Here is an 18,926-nt window from a genome sequence, read left to right on the forward strand (position 1 = left end):
GCACTTGATGGCGAGATTTCCCAAAACACCAACCAGTTCCAGACAGAGTGCCCATGAAGACGAGTGCAGTCTCACCTGGTCTCACTGCACTGGGTGCAGAGAGTATGGGCATTCTCTGTCCCACATGTTGGCACTGAGCTAGAACAACAGGGCTGGGTCCACAGGCTCTGGATGATCTCACACCATGCACTTTCCATGCACAGGTGAGGTTCTAAGTTCTTTCCAGAGGTAACATCTTAGCCTTCATCATCTCCCATCCCCATCTTACTGAGGAGGCACATGAGGAAGGAGAGCCCATCACCAGGAAATGGCCACAGTCACATACCATTGGAGTGACCGATGAGTGATATCATGCCTTCTAAAGAGGGACACTTGCCCTCCAAAGGCAGCCGCTCAATGATTGGGTAGTGTGCGAGCGCTAGAGAGGGCCCTGAGGAAGTGGTGTCTCAGGAGAGCATGGACATGGACTCACACAGCATTTTGACCTGCTGATGTAGGAGTTTTCAGTGTTAGAGGAGGGGAGCAAGGGCTACGTCACCCCACAAAGGTGAAGGAGTGTGTGAGGTGATTGCTGAGATGTCCCTCCCGAATACAAGCCGCTGGGCTACACCGCAGGCCAGAAACCCTGGAGCATCCTGATGCCCTTCCCTGGAGCATCAGGTCAGGTGCTGGGAGAGGAAATAAGGTTGGCACCAGGCAGCTTCAGACTTTGGGGGGAGGCCTGCAGATGGTCAGGTTTACGATTTGCTTATTGCAATAGTCAGTCAACACAGAAAGGAACTTCACCAAGAGCAGCTGGCAACCTTGTCTCTTAGACACTACACACATTAGTAAAAATGAGGCACCGGAGGTCTAGGGGAGCCAGTAAGTGCATAAGCAGCTTGTCAGTTACATCATTTTTTAAAAGATTTATTGATTTTATATATGCGAATACATTGTAGCTGTCTTCAGACCTTCCAGAAGAGGGCATCAGATCCCATTACAAATGTGAGCCACCATATGGGTGCTGGGAATTGAACTCAGGTCCTCTGGAAGAGCAAACAGTGTTCTTAACCACTGAGCCATCTCTCCAGCCCCGTCAGCTACATTTGATGTGCAACCCAGGGTAAAAACAAACATTAATCTGTGTTTTAGTATTCCCCAGGCCAATAAGTTGGGACTTGTTTTTTTTTTTCAATGCTGGGGCCCAAACCGAGGGCCGTGTTCTACCACTGAGCCATGCCTCCAGCCCCGATCGCATGCCTTTAACCTCCAGTTCATTTAACAGTGCGCACACTGACCGACATTTGTGAAGAGCTGTACTTGGGCCAGAGGAAGGTGTTGCCGTTCTGTCCCTGGCACAACGGGATTGTGGTAATTTCCCATGGGTCTGAGGCATTGGTCCTTGACATGGCTGTGTCCACTCATTAAGAACTTTGTCCTTTATACAATTCCTTCATGGCTTCCTCACTTCCCCACACTCCACCGCCACCTGATGGAGAAAGAGGAGCCAGGCTGAGGGTCCTAGGGCTTTTAGTTTACAGCCCAGGCTGTTGTGTTTTGGCACACTTAACTCTTGGCCCACAAACTTCACAAAAGATTGAAAGGAGGCCAGAGCCTGTGGGTGAACTTAATGGCTAAAAGGCTCTACACCCGATTGCATACCTGGAGCAAACCCTTGAGAAACACTGAATCTGCCTGTACCTTGACCTTGGATTTCTAGCCTCTGGGACTAAGAAGAAAAGAAATTTCAGTTGTTTACCAGCCACCTAGTCTATGGTGTTCTGCCACAACAGCTCAAGCTAGTGGCACTGGACACCATTCAGAAATGAAAGGATCTGTGCTGCTAAAGATGCCCTCAGGTGAAGGGAGGAGGCAGCCTTAATGACAGTCCTGAGTTCCTGGCCTCTAAAAGCTGGTGGCACCACTTGTACCTGCATAGGGTGTCCTCAGTGCATGCCTTAGTTGAATGATGCTGGCCAAATGTGCCATCTACCAGATACCTGGACGTAGTAGCAACCAGGGTCTTCAGAGAGGAGTAGCACAGCCCTCTCAGGAAGCCTGGTGAGGCATCTGGGAGTCTGCACCTGCTGGGTAGCTCAGGAGAGGATGGGTAGGGCTTAAAGGAGAGGCTGGCACCTGGGTACACTCCTATTCGCCTAGCTTTCTAAGCCCACAGCCAGTTCACTCCATATAGGTGACAGCTGCTGGTATCTCTCCAGGCTTATGTTGTGCTTCTGGGCTAGTGGGACTTAGGGTAGGGCACACACCAATGAAGTGGCAGATATTCTGTCAGCTACTAAGACAAGGGTGGCCAAGTGTCCAGCAAACATGTTTGGCCTTTCTCCTTTTGTGGTGGTTAGCACGGTAGAACACTCCCACATCCCCAGCTCACCTGTGGGCCCCATTACCCTCGTTCAGCTATAGTAAATAGTAATAGTAATAGTAATAGTAATAGTAATAGTAATAGTAAATGGAAAATTCCAAAACTCAAATGAGACCACACTCACATTGCTTTTATTTCAGTATATCTTCTACTGTTCTATTTCATTCGTTATTGCTGTGAATTTCTTACTGTGACTAATTTACAAATTCAACTCCGTCCTTGGTATGGTCACATAGAAAAGAATACGGTCTGTGAGAGGGTGGGCACCATTGCTCAGGCATCCATGGGCCCATAAGATGTAGGTACGGTGGCTACTGCATTTGCTATGTGCACTTGGAAGCAATTTATTTGCACATGACTGTCTGGAGAACTGGTCCAGTTGTTGTTATGTAGTGGTCCTCCTCTTTGTACCCATGTTTCCAAACTTCTTTGTCTGGTATTGGGTAGCTTCCCCAGCTCTTTGTATTAGGGAGTGTCTTTTAAACACCTATATCTTTAGATTCATTATGGAATTAGTGTAGTGGTGCAAGCTACCTTTCCTCGTTTTGCTTTAGTCCCAATCTAGCAATAATTATCCTTGACAGTGTTAACTGTTTGTATTTAATTATCTGAAGAGTAAGGATGAGTGGAAACCACCATCTTGCTAATCTTTTCTCCTTGCTCTGCCTGCTCCTTTATTTTCCTTCCATGTCTTATTTTAGATTAATTGTACTTAGTAACTCTATTTGCCCGGGTGATTTACCTACCAATATTTCATTACTAGCAGTTTATCCAGGGTTTACAGATAGAATCTTTAAGGCTATTCTATTTTCAAGGGATATTATCTATGTCCAGAGATGAGGGGAAACTGTACCCCAGAATCCTCTCACTCTCAGCTCCACACATTACCCCTGCCCCCCCATCCCCACCCCCCCACCTCCCACATCCACCCAGCTCTCCAGATCCAGTTCTGCTCTCATGGCTGCAGAGGTTTGGCTCTCAGAATTACTAAAAGGAAGAGAAAAGGGAAATGACCTCCCCCTTCTTTATCCCATTCCCATCCCTAACTTTAAGTCATTGCTGGAGACACCTTCCTTCTCCTCCTGAGACTTTAACACTGCCCACTGCAGGGCAGCAGGCAGGTAACTGGCTCCTTCCGGTTTGGAAAAGCTTTTGAATCACCTTCGTCTCAGAGTTTTGCTGGAGTCAGAATTAGCAGCTTTTCTTGCATCCCTTTAAAGATGCCACTGTTATTTTTTGCTTTATCTGTTTACCATTCAACTGTAGGCTCCAAATCTTACTCTCTTTTCTCTGTATCTAACTACTCTTTCCTCTGTGCCTGTGCTCTCCGGGTTTTAATTTGCTGTAGGGAGGGATGTATCTGTTGTCACATTGCTGCTCAAATTGTCCTGGTGATAATTTCATGGCTTTTGTGATCTGTGGTGGGGTGGGTTTGCTTGGTATGCGTGCGTGCGTGCATGCGTGCGTGCGTGTTTTGACATTTTCTTTGTCTCGCTCTCAGTTCTCTGGAGTAACACTACACAATCTTAAGTTGTCTGTCACTGACCTGCAGTTTTGGGGTGCTCTGCCTCCTGCCCAACGTTTCGAACTTTGTATTGCAGCTTGGCTGATTGTGACTGGTCAGTCTTGATGTTCATGGAGTCTTTACTTGGCTATAAATCTCTCAAAGCTGTTCTTCATTTCAGTTTTAGTTTGTTGTGGGGCTTCATTTGTTTTTGTTTTTTTAATGTTATTGTTTTATTTCTAGCTCTTCTCTTTGATACTTAAATTTCTTCTCTAAAATCAGGTATCAAATCCTGCATGTGCCCATGGTGTTATAGATGGATAGTTTATAACATCAACCAATATCTTACGTTCCATCCCCAATAGTCGCAACACTTCTGCTGGGTCTAGGTTGGTACCTCTTGTGGGTTTGGGTACCCACTGGGGGTACTGGGATGCAGACAAAGGGGAGTGGGCTGCACTTGCTTTAACACTGCAAAGTGATATGAGATGTGTGTATAAATGTGGTAGTGTTGGGTCTCTTTAGAGAATCGGCCCCTTTACCGTTGTCTCTGGTATCATAATGACTTTCATAAAGCAGGTAAGGCACAAGAAACAAAGTGGTATCTTTAAAGACTGAAAGAAAAACTCTCAAATTCTTTATCTAGTAAAATAGCTTGACAACATGCAGGAGGCATGCTTTCTCAAACCAAAGAGAACAACGTCATGCCTGCACACCAGCGTTAAAATCTTGTCAATACATTAGAGTGTTCCTTTGTTTTGTTTTGTTTTGTTTTGTTTTGCTGAAAGTCATTTTCTAAGAAAGGAAAGACAGAGGAAATCACTTCATTCCTGGAAACAGGCACACTTTTTTTTCTTTAATTTAGTGTGCATGCTGAAATCTGTGAGGACACATAGGGAGGTCACCCCCAACTGGGAGTACCTGCTTAGGCATAGTAGCATAGAGCACTGTGTTAACCATACCTCCATACCTGTGTTTGTGGCCTGAACTCTCCAATGTAAGCTCCTGCTCCTTAGTGGAGAGAAGACAGCAAGCTCTGCAGAGAACACTTCAGGGGAGGTGGAGGGCGCACCCGTGTACTCGTGCCTGTGGGAACCAAAGGTCAATATTGTGTCTTCCTCAATCACTTTGTCCCTTATATTTTGAGACATGGTCTGTTGCTGACTTAGCTCAACTGGCTGTATAGCAAGACAGGTCCTCCTGTCTCCATCTCCCCAGCCCTGAGATTACAGGCACGAATTTTTGCACCTAGCCTTTAATAGGTCCTGGGTTTTGAACCTCATGTTTGCAAGGCAGAGAGTTTACCACTGAGCCATTCCTCTAGCTCCTCACCCATCCTTTTTGTGACCACCATGCTCAGTCCTATAGACGGGAGCGGTTTCCTAATTCTCCTTTCTGGAGGAAGAGACTATATAACTTCACTGCTTGCATTTCTCTTTCATGCGTGTGACACATTTAGCTAAGTTCTTCCTAATGGGGTCGAATCAACCCCTCCCTTGTCTCTTGTCTTCTCTCAGAGGCATTTTTCTTTCCTTAGAATCGGAGACACTTAGACTGGCTGAGCCGTCCATTCAGGGATAGGCTAAAGAAATGCTGAAGATTTGCAGCTTTCTCATTGTAATGGCAAACACCTCAAGCAGAAATATCTATTGTGTTTCATAAAATGAAAGTTCCAAATCTTCATGGGCTAGTTGGAGATGCTGTAGTAAGTAGGCTTACAGGCTAAAAGTAAGAGAGAGTTCTTTCCAAAGCAAACCAATCCTCAGGCCTATTTTGGAAGCTGTTGCTATTATTGGCATTTGCCACCAGGGGGCGCCCTACCAGGCCGCCATTTATTTGCCTGGGTAAAGCAGATGTTAAACAGAGGATTTCCCATGTACAAAGGGACAGCCTGTTTTTGAGGTGTCCCTGGCCTTTCCGTTCCTCGGCCCTCAAACAGGCAGCAGTTCATACTCTAAAGATCAGGTATGAGTGTATGTCTCCAGCCCCGGACTTAGGGCCTATTCTTCTCCCCAAGACCTGAGTTGACAGACTGTCAGGCTCTTTCTAAGTAGCCAGCACTGGAATCTTCAGGTGCGTTTCAGTTGTCTTCTCAGAGTGGACAGGCCGGGAACCAGTCCGGGCTATCTGCTGAGGGTCAGAATCCCCAGGCACACTAACGGGGAGGTGAGAAGACTGGGATGGCCTAATTTAGATAATTTATCAGAAACCAAACAAAACCATAGTGGCTGACAACATACAGCTTGGGCCCCCAAGTACACAAAGCCTGCACTGGAGTTCTGAGTAGCAGACAGTTCTTCTCCAAGTGGGGCTCAAGCGCCTGCTCCTGACGTCTTGTACTTCTTCGCAGGAGACATGGGCAGAGAGGGGGAAGTCCTCTCAGCCTAGCCATATTGCCCTGAACTTACCACATTACTTTACTTACAGCCTGTGCATTCAGCTAAGCAAACCCCTCTGCAGCCCACACCCTTGCTAAGAGGATGGAGAGTGTAGTCACAGCAGGCAGGCATTTCCCCAACCAACTCCGCCCCATGAAGGGGAAGAGAGCCCAGGAGCCCAAATTATACCGACAGGAACTATTCCTGACAAGTTATTATTGTCTATAACAATTTTGATTTCAAGATCTACAGGGATGCATATTTACAATGTCCTGATAGCTCCATCCTGACTCAGGGCCCTTGCACTGGCCCTCTGTATGCAGTACAGAGCCCTAGGGGTCACAATTCTACTGAGTCCGGTATGCAGTGTTGGTAAGATCACTCTGCTGCCCCCAGCCACGGTGGGAAGGCACACTAAAGCCTCAGTGTTTGTGCTGACCCATAGGACAGGCTGACCTCTGCCTTGGAAAGAAAGCGACATCAAGGCTGAAGCTGAGAGGCCCCTGCCCCTTCCTCCCATCAGACCTCACCTAAACTGCTCTATCCCTGGCCACACACAAGGAAAATCCCTACGCTGGCTGATAATCAGCAAAAGTGCCTTTCTTCTGTTTGTGGTAGAGGTGGGAAGAAAGAGGGAGGGAGCAGTTTGCACTCATCTCTTTAGAGACACTAGAGGGCAGCATTGAGTCGTATTCAATTTCTCAACTTTGCAGTATTGGCTCCTGGATTTTCTGTGTTTTGTTTGCCTTTTTGTTCTTACCATGGCACTGCTAGTGTGAATCATAGGCTATGGGCAAGCAAAGGAACAAAGCAGCTGCCAGAGGCTCTGGGCTGGGCTTCTCTGCTGTGGTGAGACTCCAGAGGGGTGAGGCATACTAAATGGAGTGACACAAAGGAGACTGGTACTCATTAGGAAGGTGGGATTTGGAAACCACCTCCACACTTCTTCCTGATCTTTACCCCTGGCAACACCCTTAGAAGGCAGATATGACATTAAAGATTCCATTTGCTGGGTATCGGGGACCCCCTCAGGAACGTCTGTCAGATCGCAGGACACCCACCCACGCTGATCTCTTGAGGCTGGAGTGCTTCTGTCCAGGTGCTTTGTGGGGAACCAACTCCTCTGAGAAATAATAGGCCAGGTCCCCCACCTAATCATCATCTCCACAGAAGGCCCCCCTTTTAAAGAGGCCTCCCCTGGACTCATCACCAGACGCTTTTGTTTGAGCCTGCAGCCTGGTCCCACAGGTGAGCTCCCTGTGGAAGGGTCAGGGGAATCTGCAGCCCCCACCTGCAGTCTTGCCACAGTAGAGCCCTGCACACAGGTCTCCTGACTTGCAAACTCTGCCCTTCCCTGAGGTGAAATGGAGGCAAAGGTGGCCTTCCATGACTCACCACACCCGCCTGGGTCTTTCCTTGGAAATAGCAGAAGCAGCCATAGCTTTTTCTCATCCTGACGCAGAGAGATGCAGAAAGAGATCCAGACAGTCCAGGTGATGCCTCCACCTGCTTGCTCTTTGCCTACATAATAGAAAATTGTTAATGTGTTCGAGTTTAGAGCCTGTGGTCTTAACACTCGTGGTATGCAAGCTTTGAGTCGACCTTCTGTCTCCACTGGGTTACCTGCCCTGGGACAGCTATTTTTTAATTTCTCTTCCAGAGCTCTGAGCTCTGCTGGTGTGCCCAAGCCTCCTGGCAGACGGTTAGCTGCCTGTCACTGCGTGGCTCTCTCTTCTGTTTCAGCTGTGATCCCTCTGACGGATTCGGAACACAAGCTGCTGCCCTTGCACTTTGCGGTGGACCCGGGAAAGGACTGGGAGTGGGGAAAAGATGACAACGACAATGCCCGGCTAGCCAAGTAAGACCTGCCTCTCAGTCCAGTCCTGACCCCGACACCCTGAGGGAGGGTGATGGTGACGGGACTCTTGTTAGGGTTTGGGGGACTAAAGGGCAGGGAGAGGAGAGGTTGCACGCATGCGCAGGCGAGTGAGCTCCTGTCACCTCCGGAGCTAAACTTTTCATTGAGTGTTTTTTTGTCAGCCTCATCCTGTCCCTAGAAGCCAAGCTGAACCTTCTACACAGCTACATGAATGTGACGTGGATCCGCATCCCCTCTGAGACCCGGGTGAGCCTCCAGTGCACAAAACCTTGATCCTGTGACCGGACGGACAACAGCCACTCAGCGCTGTAGCGGGCAATCCTATACCTCCCTCCCGAATGTCCCCACCGGGCGTAGCGCTCAGCTCCACGACTCCGGGAGGTCCCACCCCTTCATGACCCAGGACTCGACCCAGCTACTCTGTCTCCTAGTCCAAACACTTCCTGTTGCTGCGAGGCACCGGCTCGCGCAAGCGTGTTAGCCACACCCCCCCATTCTACACAGCAGGAGAGGAATAAACACACCCACTCACAAATCAAACCGTAGGCAAGTCATAACACAAAACTATCTCTACTGAGATCGGAACAAAATGTGCCGCGGCAGAACAGAATTAATTATAACTGTGTGTGGATCCTTAGAAAATCTAGGGAACCAACAGCGCAAGTCCTCAGAGCGCGTCCCTCCCCTCCCCGAGGCGGAGGTGGCCTCTGGTGGAGTTGCAGAAGGCGGAGAGCTGCCGACCCATCCCCGGGGTGGGAGGGGGTTGCCCCTGCTGGCAGATGCTGAGAGATTCTCTTTAAGTGTGTGACTGATGTTTTCATAATCTTGGGAGGGAACTCCCAGGGGAAGGGATTTGTGAAAATTGCTTGCAAATAATTGCTCCTCCCTGACATCCGTTTACTTAAGTATCCAGCGGATTCAAAGTACTGAAAGGAGCGATCCCGCTGATGGTTCCTGCCCCACTGTACCGATTGCTCACTTCCGCTTCACCTGGACATCATCCAAGTAGGGCGCCCCCACGTGGCTCTGATTTGCCATTTCCTGGGGGCACAAGAGACAGCCAGTCAGTGGCAGTCTTGCCTCTCAGATGCTGGAAGATGTCACTGTGCCCCAGCATGATGTTCTGTAGCACCTACGTGGTATGCAACGGCAGCAACCCTAGATCCATAATCAGTACCTTCCGGCTGGGCAAATCTTTGCCCTACAAAAAGCAGGATGCTCGGCCAGACCTTGGCGACCTCGATATCAAGTACAAAGCTCAGCAGACAACCCCACTGCTAAAGGGCACACAGCCTAGGCTCCAGGTTTACTGGGACCCCGTTCCCTGTTTCAGCCTTGAAGCTTGCACCCTTTAGTGTCCTTAGCAAGCCAAGTGGAAGGAGGGATTTCTGCCTGGGAAGTGCTCAGCACAATTCGGCCAGCCTTACTTACTGACCTAGCCACAGAGGCTTATCCCTCTGGAACCTGCTTGAGCAGAGGACAAAAATAAAGTGAGAAGCAATGGCTTCTCCCTTCTCTAAAGACCAGAAAAGCCTGCTTAGGCATGTACTAGTTCCTGACACACCCTGATGCTGGCATAAAAGATGCTGCCTTCCCAATGATTCTCCTCACCAGGAAGGTCCCTCTTTGGAGAACCTATGGCAGCTGGCTACCCAGCATGCCCTCCTCCCAAGCCTTCTAAGGCTTGCCGCCTGTCCCAGAGAATGGCCTGGCCATGTTCTACATAGTCTCCTCCCTGGCTGCACCCAAGTAGTGTCGCCCGGGTTATTCACCATGGCATTCCTTCACTAGTGCCCTCCCACGAGACCCACATCCTCACTGGAAGCCATTTCCAGCATCCTTCTCAGCTTAGCATTCCACATTTGTAGTTAGAGAAGGGAACCCCTGAAGTAACTTGTCATAGCTGGATAAAGGGAGTGGTGGAACCAAGATTAAGAATGGGGTTTAGGGGAAGGTGTGTAGCCCCTGCTTGGAATAAGGAGAGAAACATCTGTGTGGGAGAGATGTGTCTTACTTGCTGGCCTCTGCCTTTACATGGAGACCTGGAACCTGTTTCTAAGTAGTGTGGCCATGGAGGAAGGCCAGAGTGTGGACCTAGTGTTTCTCTACAAAACCCTGAGGCTCTGGAATGCCCACAGCTAGGTTATGGGCATGCTGCCTCTATTCATCAGGATTCTAGAATTTCAGGAATCTATGGGTTCCAGGAGAAAATTCATGCATCCTCCCTCAAAGGATGGCACTGAAGGTCCCTTCCAGAGCATTCTGCCAACATCTGCAAGCCTGTGTTCCACCCTTGCAACAGACCAGGGCTCAATGGGCTCCTATTCCATAAACACCCCATCCCTCTCTGATAGACAACTCCCCAACCCCCACAGCAGCAGAGTCCCAACAAAGAAGCTCCAGTATCCCAGTCTCCGCTCCACCTGTGTTCTGGCCTACATAGGGACAGCTTTTCTGTAACCTCCTTCCTTTCCTGCCTTCCCTCTCCACAGGCTCCCCTTGCACAGCCAGAGTCTCCAACGGCCTCGGCAGGGGAGGATGTACAGTCCCTGGCGGAATCGCTGGACTCGGACCGCGATTCTGTGTGCAGCAACTCCAACAGCAATAACGGCAAGAATGGTAAGGACAAGGAGAAGGAGAAACAGCGCAAGGACAAGGACAAGACTCGCGCGGACTCCGTGGCCAACAAGCTGGGCAGCTTCAGCAAGACGCTGGGCATCAAGCTGAAGAAGAATATGGGCGGGCTGGGCGGCCTGGTGCACGGTAAGATGGGTCGTGCCAACTCTGCCAATGGCAAAAACGGCGACAGCACCGAGCGCAACAAGGAGAAAAAATCCAAGTCGCGCAAGGGCAGCAAAGAGGAATCTGGAGCATCAGCTAGCACCTCGCCGTCGGAGAAGACCACGCCGTCGCCCACGGACAAGGCGGCAGGAGCATCGCCCGCCGACAAGGGCAGCGGGTCAAGGAGCGACGCCTGGAAGTACAGCACGGACGTAAAGCTGAGCCTCAACATCCTGCGCGCCGCCATGCAAGGCGAGCGCAAATTCATCTTCGCCGGCCTGCTGCTCACCAGCCACCGGCACCAGTTCCACGAAGAGATGATCGGCTACTACCTGACCAGCGCGCAGGAGCGCTTTAGCGCGGAGCAAGAACAGCGGCGGCGGGACGCCGCGGCGGCGGCCGCCGCAGCCAACGCCAACGCCAACGCCACGGCCAAGCGGCCGGCGCGCAGGCCAGAGGCAGAAGGTGCGCCAGGCCCGGAGCGCGCCTCGCCAGGCCCGCCAGCCGCGCCGCCCACGCAGCTGGTGCTCAAGCTCAAGGAGCGGCCGAGCCCCGGGACTGGAGGGAGCGCACGGGCGACTCGTGCGGCGGGCGGCGCGGCGTCCCCGGGTCTGGGCGGCGGCGCACGGCGCGTGGCTCCCGGCACAGGCGGACCGACTCCGGGCCGCAGCCCACCCGCGCCCACGCCCGCGCGCCAGAGCGTCATCCACGTGCAGGCGGCAGCCCGGGACGAGGCGTGCGCGCCGACTGTGGGCGCGCTGCGGCCGTGCGCCACGTACCCGCAACAGAACCGCTCTCTGTGGTCGCAGAGCTACAGCCCAGCGCGCAGCGCGCTGCGCACGGTCAACACGGTGGAGTCGCTGGCGCCCGGCGGAGCGGACGCCCCGGGGCCCGCGGAGCACAAGTCGCAGACCTACAGCAACGGCTTCGGCGCAGCCCGCGACGGGCTGGAGTTCGCCGACGCCGACGCGCCGGCCGCGCGCTCGAACGCTGAGTGCGGTCGCGGAGGCCCCGGGCCCGCGCAGCGGCGCTGTCAGCGGGAGAACTGCGCGTTCTACGGGCGCGCGGAGACCGAGCACTTCTGCTCCTACTGCTACCGAGAGGAGCTGCGGCGGCGGCGCGAGGCGCGCGCTGCGCGACCCTGAGGCGCCCAGGACTGCTTTTCCATCCTGTGGGTCTTTTTTTACTTGCTCTGGTCAGCCGAAGGGCCGGCGCCTCCTCAGTCAGTGCCGTGTACGTGTTTGGTCAAACGTTCCTAATGGTGCCTGAACCTACACTGATGCCACTCAGGTAGTAGACGGATAGGAAACAAGTCATACTGTTGGAAGTGGGTGTGCTAGCCTAGCATCTGCCTCGTACCTGTGGAAACTCAATAGCCATTGCAAGAGTATTTTTGTTCCTCTATACGAGAAATAAAGAAAATCGCAGCCCTTTGTTTTTAGAAGGGAGTGTTTTACATGCTTTTTTTTTTCCTAACCTAGGGACTGACCTCTTCCAAGTAGCGGTCACTTGCGTGCGGTTGATAGCACGCAGGGTGTAGAAGCAAACACGCAGCCCGGCCTGAGGTGGAGCTTCCTCTGCTGCTCCTACCTGCTTCCCACCTGGGTTCCTGGAGACCTCCAGCAGGCACCTTGCTACCCGCTGACGCTGGCCCCTTAGGACTCCCCACCTCCATCTCATAAGCAAACCCTCCTCCCACACACCACACCACACCACACCACCCCACACCACCCCCGGCTCCAACAACATTCACACTGCCATCCAAGCTGCGGGCGACCACAGAATGGGCACCGGACAACCTACCTCTCAGGGCATGGTGAGGTGTAGCGATCGCTCTCAGTGCCGGGCAGCTCAGGTGACAGGGGCTTCCCAGAGACAATTGGGGTGTAAGAAAGCAGGGTCCTGAACTCCCAATCGGATCGGCCCACCTCTGCGCCAGCATGATAGGCTGGTCATGTCTCCTTTGAAGACACGTGTACAGTGAACTGTCGCTGGAGGGCCCCTTAGGAGGTGTGATCACATCCGTGCCCCAAAGGAAGGGACAGAATTGACCCCTTGGTCACTGTGTCAGCCCCCATTGGGCTGCTTTGAACCCAGCCTAGCCCCCTTCCATAGTGTAGGGGCTGAGAGAGGCCGGGAGGGAAGGAAACCACCCCTAACCCACCTGCCTCTGTCAGGGTTCAGCCAGGTTAAAGGGCTCTCTGCTGGTGGAGACCCTTCCCAGAGCGGCCCTGCTCCTGGCTCCATGCCACATTGAGGGAGCAGCCAAGTCTCCGAGCAGTCTCCTCTTTGGTGCCTCCTACATTTCTTGAGGAAAATTTAAAAAATAATGTGTCCTTAGCTACCCTGTTTTGAGCAGCAATATGCAGCCTCTTCCTTCCAAGATTACCTCTGCAGACCACTGTTCTTGGCCAAGGACACTGAGGAGCTAGTCCTCTCGAAAGAGCTAGCGAGCTTGCTTCCAGGAAATATGGATAAGATGGCTGAAATCCTCACTAACAAAACAATACTTTTATAGCCGTGAGAGCTTTAGACTAACCAGCCCCTAATAGCCCTAAGAGAAGAGAAAGCACCTGCTTATCCTCAGAAAGTACAGGAGAGGGGTTACACCTTCACTGGAGCCAGCTCGTGCAAGGATGCTTCATCCCGTGACATCCAGAGCAGCAAAAGCAAAAAATAAAAATTTTCAAAAGATGGGGAGGGATCTTTTTTTTTTTACTTGTTTGGAAAATTATAATAAAACAACTGAGTATCTCCTGTGAGTAATTTCTTTTTTGTTTTTAATTATTCCACAGCCTGAGGAATCTTCCGTAATGTATTCAAGTTTTTGCATAAAGTGGTTCCTTAAATCAAAGTTATTTATTAAATAGAATCTTTAAGAAGTTCTTTTCAAAGTCTTACTTTTCGTGCTGAACACGATACTATAAATGTGTGGTAATTACTAATATTCATATTCCTGATAGTACTGGGATTTCTTTTTTTACTTAGAAGGAAAAAAAGTAGTTCCCCAAAAAAACACAAAAATCTCTCGCTGAGAGGGTTTGTGGCAGCTTTGGGGGTGGGGGGACAGTTTCTTTTAAACAGGACACCTGAGCAGCTGCTTCACCCACCAAAGCTGTAGGTCACAGAAGCCTTCGAGTCCAGCACAGTGACCTACTCTGTCTCTTCTCTCAGAGCAACCTGACTAACGTTCCCATTCAGAAGCCCAGTCCTTATACGCTGGAGGGAGAAATTCATGTTTGTCTTTCTCATACTGTGATGTTAAAACAGCTAGCTATACAAATCCTTTATCTTTTTCATGCGCTCTGCTGGAAAAAAAATAATAAATAAATAAATAAATAGGGTAGGTTGAGAATGAATGTAACTTGCTGTCATAGAGGAAACCCTCCAAAGGACAGTGGCTGTGTGCTCTTGAGGCATGATGGCAGACTCCTTTCTCCTTCGTAGCCAGGTTACTTCTCCCTCTTCCATGCAGAAGAACCAAGGGCATAGACCCAGAATGGAGCCCTACTATTCTAGCCAAATAAAGGGCCCCGTCCCCCTCAGTTTGTTCTCACTGGACTAGAGAAGGTGGAGCACCAACTGGGAGCCCAATCCAAACAGCCCCTGTGTTTAAGAATAGCCATTGCCTTCTGTGAGAAATCCAGCTTCTGTGCAGTGTTAAAACAGGGTAAGTGAGAAGGGCCGTGCGATGTGAACGTGTGGTTTCTGTGCACACAAAACCGGCTTCGGGATGCCCGAAAGAACCGGCTACCACATTCCCGGGCCAGGCTTAGTGAGTAGAAACAGGATGGGCTACATTTGCTAACAGCCCTCCTTGGCTTGGCAGCCCTTTATGGGGCAAGGAAGAGGAGAACAGCAAACCCAGCTGCTGCATTGAGAGACACTGCCCGTACCAGTAGAGGGTTCCCCATCGGATCTGCCCAGACTTTCTGACAGGGATGGGTATCTCTAAGCAACAGCAAATGTTCAAAAGAATCCCAGGCATTTCTAACCCCCCGTGGAGATTGTTTCAGAAGTTCACTTCACATTTCCTTCACAAGCCTTGCCTGGGAATGAATGAACAAGAGACATAGTTTTTCAGTCTATTCTGTTTGTAGATGTTATGTGCTGTTGCGTTCAAGTTTGACAAGCCAACGTTAAATGGTACTGTAGAAATTATCTTTATATGATTCTGAGAAGGCGCCACAGAGCAATATCTCGCACCCTTAATTTCACAGAGTTGTCCCTTAGAAGAGGTGGACAGGGCTACACCATGTGATTGTGGAGTATCCGTGCTTTTATGTGAACCCTCTGAAACTGGGACTGTGTAAATGTTTTCTTCTTTTAAACTGAGCAGTCAGTTTGCTTTGGTTTGGTTTGGTTTGGTGTGGTGTGGTTTGGTTTGGTGTGGTTCGGTTGGTTTGGTTTGGTTTTTGTTTTTCCTGTGTATGGGTTCGTGGTGCTGCAACCATTCCTATTAATGAAAACTCTGTCACTAAGTAACTGTGCCCCCTTGCCAGTCAGTAAAACCTATTGTTTTACAAAGTTAACGTTTTCCAAAATCCCTTAACTTAGAGATTCTGGTAGCTTTTTGTCCTAAGTAGCTCAACATGACAGAAGATGAAAGCATTCATACCAGAGGGTCCCCCACCCCCACCCCACCCGTGCAGTCCCCCCACCCAATTCTCTGGAGCAAGGCCAGCTTGTAAGACAAGGCTCTTCTTTAGCAACCATAAGTTTATTTTGCAAACTCTTCTAACTGTAGAAACAGACCTTCCCCACCAAAATATATTCCACATTGAAAACAACAACAAAAAAGCAAACAAACAAGGAGAGGGTCAGGACTGTAGATATCAGTGTTGGGAAAATTTGTGGAGAAAAAAAAACAAAAGAGAAGAAGAAGAAGAAGAAGAAGAAGAAGAAGAAGAAGAAGAAGAAGAAGAAGAAGAAGAAGAAGAAGAAGAGGAGGAGGAGGAGGAGGAGGAGGAGGAGGAGGAGGAGGAGGAGGAGGAGGAGGAGGAAGAGGAGGAGGAGGAAGAAGAAGAAGAAGAAGAAGAAGAAGAAGAAGAAGAAGAAGAAGAAGAAGAAGAAGGAAGAAGAAGAAGACGACGACGACGACGACGACTGTGACAGTTGTGTGAGAATCTTTATTGTTTATGTAGAGACAGAAGGCACCTACCTCCTGTTTGAGGTTTCTTTGTTTGTGACATGCTCTGCCCTTGTGAGGACTTCTTTATTCTCAAACCCTGTGGTAATGTTCCAGGGCTTCTAGTAAGTGAGAAAGGACTTTGGTGTCTGAGTGAGCCAGCTCTGACCTTAACTGCCTTGAGATAGGGGACTGTGAGCTCCAGCTGACAGTCTCTCCGGTTCTTGGCCCCCAAAGAGACACACTGTGAAAAATCCAGATGTGGCCACTACTCCTAGCATCAGGAAACAGGCAGACCCTTCCCAAAAGCTTTAAAGTAGCAGCCATCAAGACCACTGAGTACCCTGCTGTCTTTGCTAATGTCAACAATCCATATGGATATAGATCTTCAGGGCAGGGACCTCAGTTTCCTCCTTGTTGGCTTCAGATCCTGCCTATTGCCCAGGTTTACTGGGCAGCACCAGTTCTGTTGACCTAAGGCCTGGTTCTGAAGTGTTACCTTGTTCTAACAGGACTAGGTCCAAGGAAATTCATCGTAAAGGCCACATACTCCACAGCGATGCTGGGAGTGTCTAACCCCAGACAGACCTGCACTGTGAGGAATGCCTCTAAGCAAGACAAGACTCTCACGACAGCTCCCAACACAGACAAGACAATCTGTGAGAGAGTTCCCAACACAGGGTGAGATAGATCAGTACTGCCCAGGCTTTCCCCGAAGACCCAGCCTAACCCCCACCCCACGGCCAGCAGAGAAGAGTGAGGGGTCACCCTACAGAGATGCCGGGGCATCTGCAGGAATGAATAATCTGTACGGATATGCACTGTGTGGTTACAAGACAAGCACAGAAGCCGTCATCTCCAGTCAGTAATGTGGCTATTTCTAATAAGCTTGCAAAACTTTAAAAACAAAGCTCACAAATCCTACGTTTGTATCTATGAAGTGACGCACACCTCTATACCTTTATCCTCCAAAGAGCAGCTCAAGGATGTGCATGTGCATGCATCTAACCCATCCGGCGTAAGGTGAAAAATACTAGTTGGTTTTAAGGATGAATATACATGGAAATTGCCCAGACCAAAGCAACCCGGTGATACATTGGAAATGAGCAGTGAAATCGTCTCTGTTCAGAATCTCTTTCTGCATTCTGAAGGATGGCTTTCCATGACAATTCATTTTCCCTTAACATAGTAAAAGCCGAGACCTTACAAACCCTGCCCAGTCCAATTATGTTCTTGGCCCGAGACTGGGCCGTCAACAGTGGTCAGGCACCCTCTGGCCCCAGGGCCTTTGCACGTTATTTCTTCTGTCCATCACAGCCTGCTCAGCTTTGCTTCACCTCCACCCTCCAGCAAGGCCTTCTCCAACGTTGTTACTTAAGAGGCTAACACATCCCACCCTTGATACCATGGCCAGCTTCCTCTCCCAGCCGCTGACCACTGTGTGTATTAACCACTCATTTACTCACTATGCCATAGACCCCAGGTCCCTGCAGAACGTAAGCTCCATGTAGGCAGGACTTCTCGTGTGTCTTGTTCACTGCTGTGTTCTGGTGCCTATAGAGGTGCCCGGCACACTCCAAGCACTAGGTAAAATACATACTGGTTTAAAAAAAAGAAATAGGATCACTAGTTTGATATGACACCACAAAATGCTGGTTTCATCCTTCACCGAGTCCTGGTTTTTCTCCTTCCCTTACATCTAAAAACTGTAGACTGGTTAGGAATGCATATTTCCTAGCTCGTCAAGACTGGAGATGCCAAGTTACTAGAAATGATAACGTATCACTGATAGCATCTGTGGTCACCAGCCATCTCTGAGAGGCTCCTGTGGCCAGCCCTTCCTCATAGTGTGCTCTGCTGTTTGCAGGGGACACTTTGGGTCAAACAGGGGTGAGATCAGTCCATATTGGGCAGCTGATAGGAGATGTGCTGTGGAGAGCCCCATCATACCTATGATGTCATTGGTGACCCCAACCATTCCAAAGAAGCTTTTCTAGTTGGTTCCTAGGTATCTTTATGTCCTTCCTATCCTAGACACAGTGGCACAGGTCTCCTAGCCCAGATGAAGGATCTATTCTCCAGTCACCAAAATGCAGGTTAGTGGAAGGAAAGTAACTAATTACTCTGGTGATCTGGGGCAGGGGTGGGAGACAAGACCCCTGGGACTCAATGGGTTCAACATGGCTGTGCACTGGAAGGGCAGAGCCAAGCCACACACACCTCCATGGACACATGGGCATGGGGATGTCCTGCTCTGACAGGTGACCTCACCCACCTAGGGGACTGCTGCCCCCGAGCCTGCTCCCTCTACCAGGTATTTTCACAGCTACCTAACCACACTGTTTACTTCCTGGTCCTTTGGCCAAATTCATTCTCCTCTAAGAATCACTGGCAAATACTGTTACAAGCTGCCCATTGGACCTTTACCCTCTTGTGGCTGCGTCCTCTTTAACCCTCTTCTGTGGTTCTTGCCTTCATCTCCTGGATGCCATACTTTAGGGTTCCTCTTGGGTGTGACCCTCATAAATCCCTCTACATCTGTCTGGCTGTGCGAATGGGCCCATACTTGAATTGCCAAATATATAGTATTTACTTCATTGCTGCCCAAACAGCTTGGGCCCCTGCTCCTGCCGAGACACAAAGAGAAAGTGACTTCCCAGAGGATACTGGGCTCCTTGGCAAGTGCCTAGGAGCTTCCCAGCTCTCAGCCTCTGTATGAGCACATCGAGGTCAAATTACGACTTGGCAGGGAGAGAGTGGAGCAGTTGGTCAGCACTCACGACCCAAGCTGTTGTGTAGGCGCGAGCGTACAAAACAGACCAGCTATGTCTAAGACCCCAGTGCACAGAGACCAACCTTCCTCCAACAGAGCCAGTATGCAGTCCACGGAG

General features: G+C 50.2%; 1 protein-coding gene and 1 long non-coding RNA gene across 7 annotated transcripts in view; one reads left to right on the plus strand and one right to left on the minus strand.

Moving 5' to 3' along the window:
* Otud7a (OTU deubiquitinase 7A) overlaps positions 1-13,789 on the plus strand; it is a 323,763-nt gene extending 309,974 nt beyond the window's left edge. For all 6 annotated transcript variants that reach the window (XM_063278750.1, XM_008759566.4, XM_063278759.1 and 3 more), the window contains 3 exons: positions 7,991-8,105; positions 8,288-8,372; positions 10,619-13,789. In XM_063278750.1, the coding sequence (XP_063134820.1) occupies positions 7,991-8,105; positions 8,288-8,372; positions 10,619-12,052 (1,634 nt within the window). In that variant the 3' untranslated portion in view covers positions 12,053-13,789. The remainder of the gene's footprint in view (positions 1-7,990; positions 8,106-8,287; positions 8,373-10,618) is intronic.
* On the minus strand, positions 885-10,622 carry LOC134483597 (uncharacterized). The gene is made up of 3 exons (XR_010060393.1): positions 10,141-10,622; positions 4,840-9,167; positions 885-1,471 (listed from the first exon to the last, which is right to left on the minus strand). It is a non-coding gene; the product is annotated as an uncharacterized LOC134483597 (long non-coding RNA).
* Positions 13,790-18,926: the final 5,137 nt, after the last annotated feature.

Source organism: Rattus norvegicus, chromosome 1 (assembly GCF_036323735.1).
Source record: "Rattus norvegicus strain BN/NHsdMcwi chromosome 1, GRCr8, whole genome shotgun sequence".
In the NCBI taxonomy this organism is placed as follows: Eukaryota; Metazoa; Chordata; class Mammalia; order Rodentia; family Muridae; genus Rattus; species Rattus norvegicus.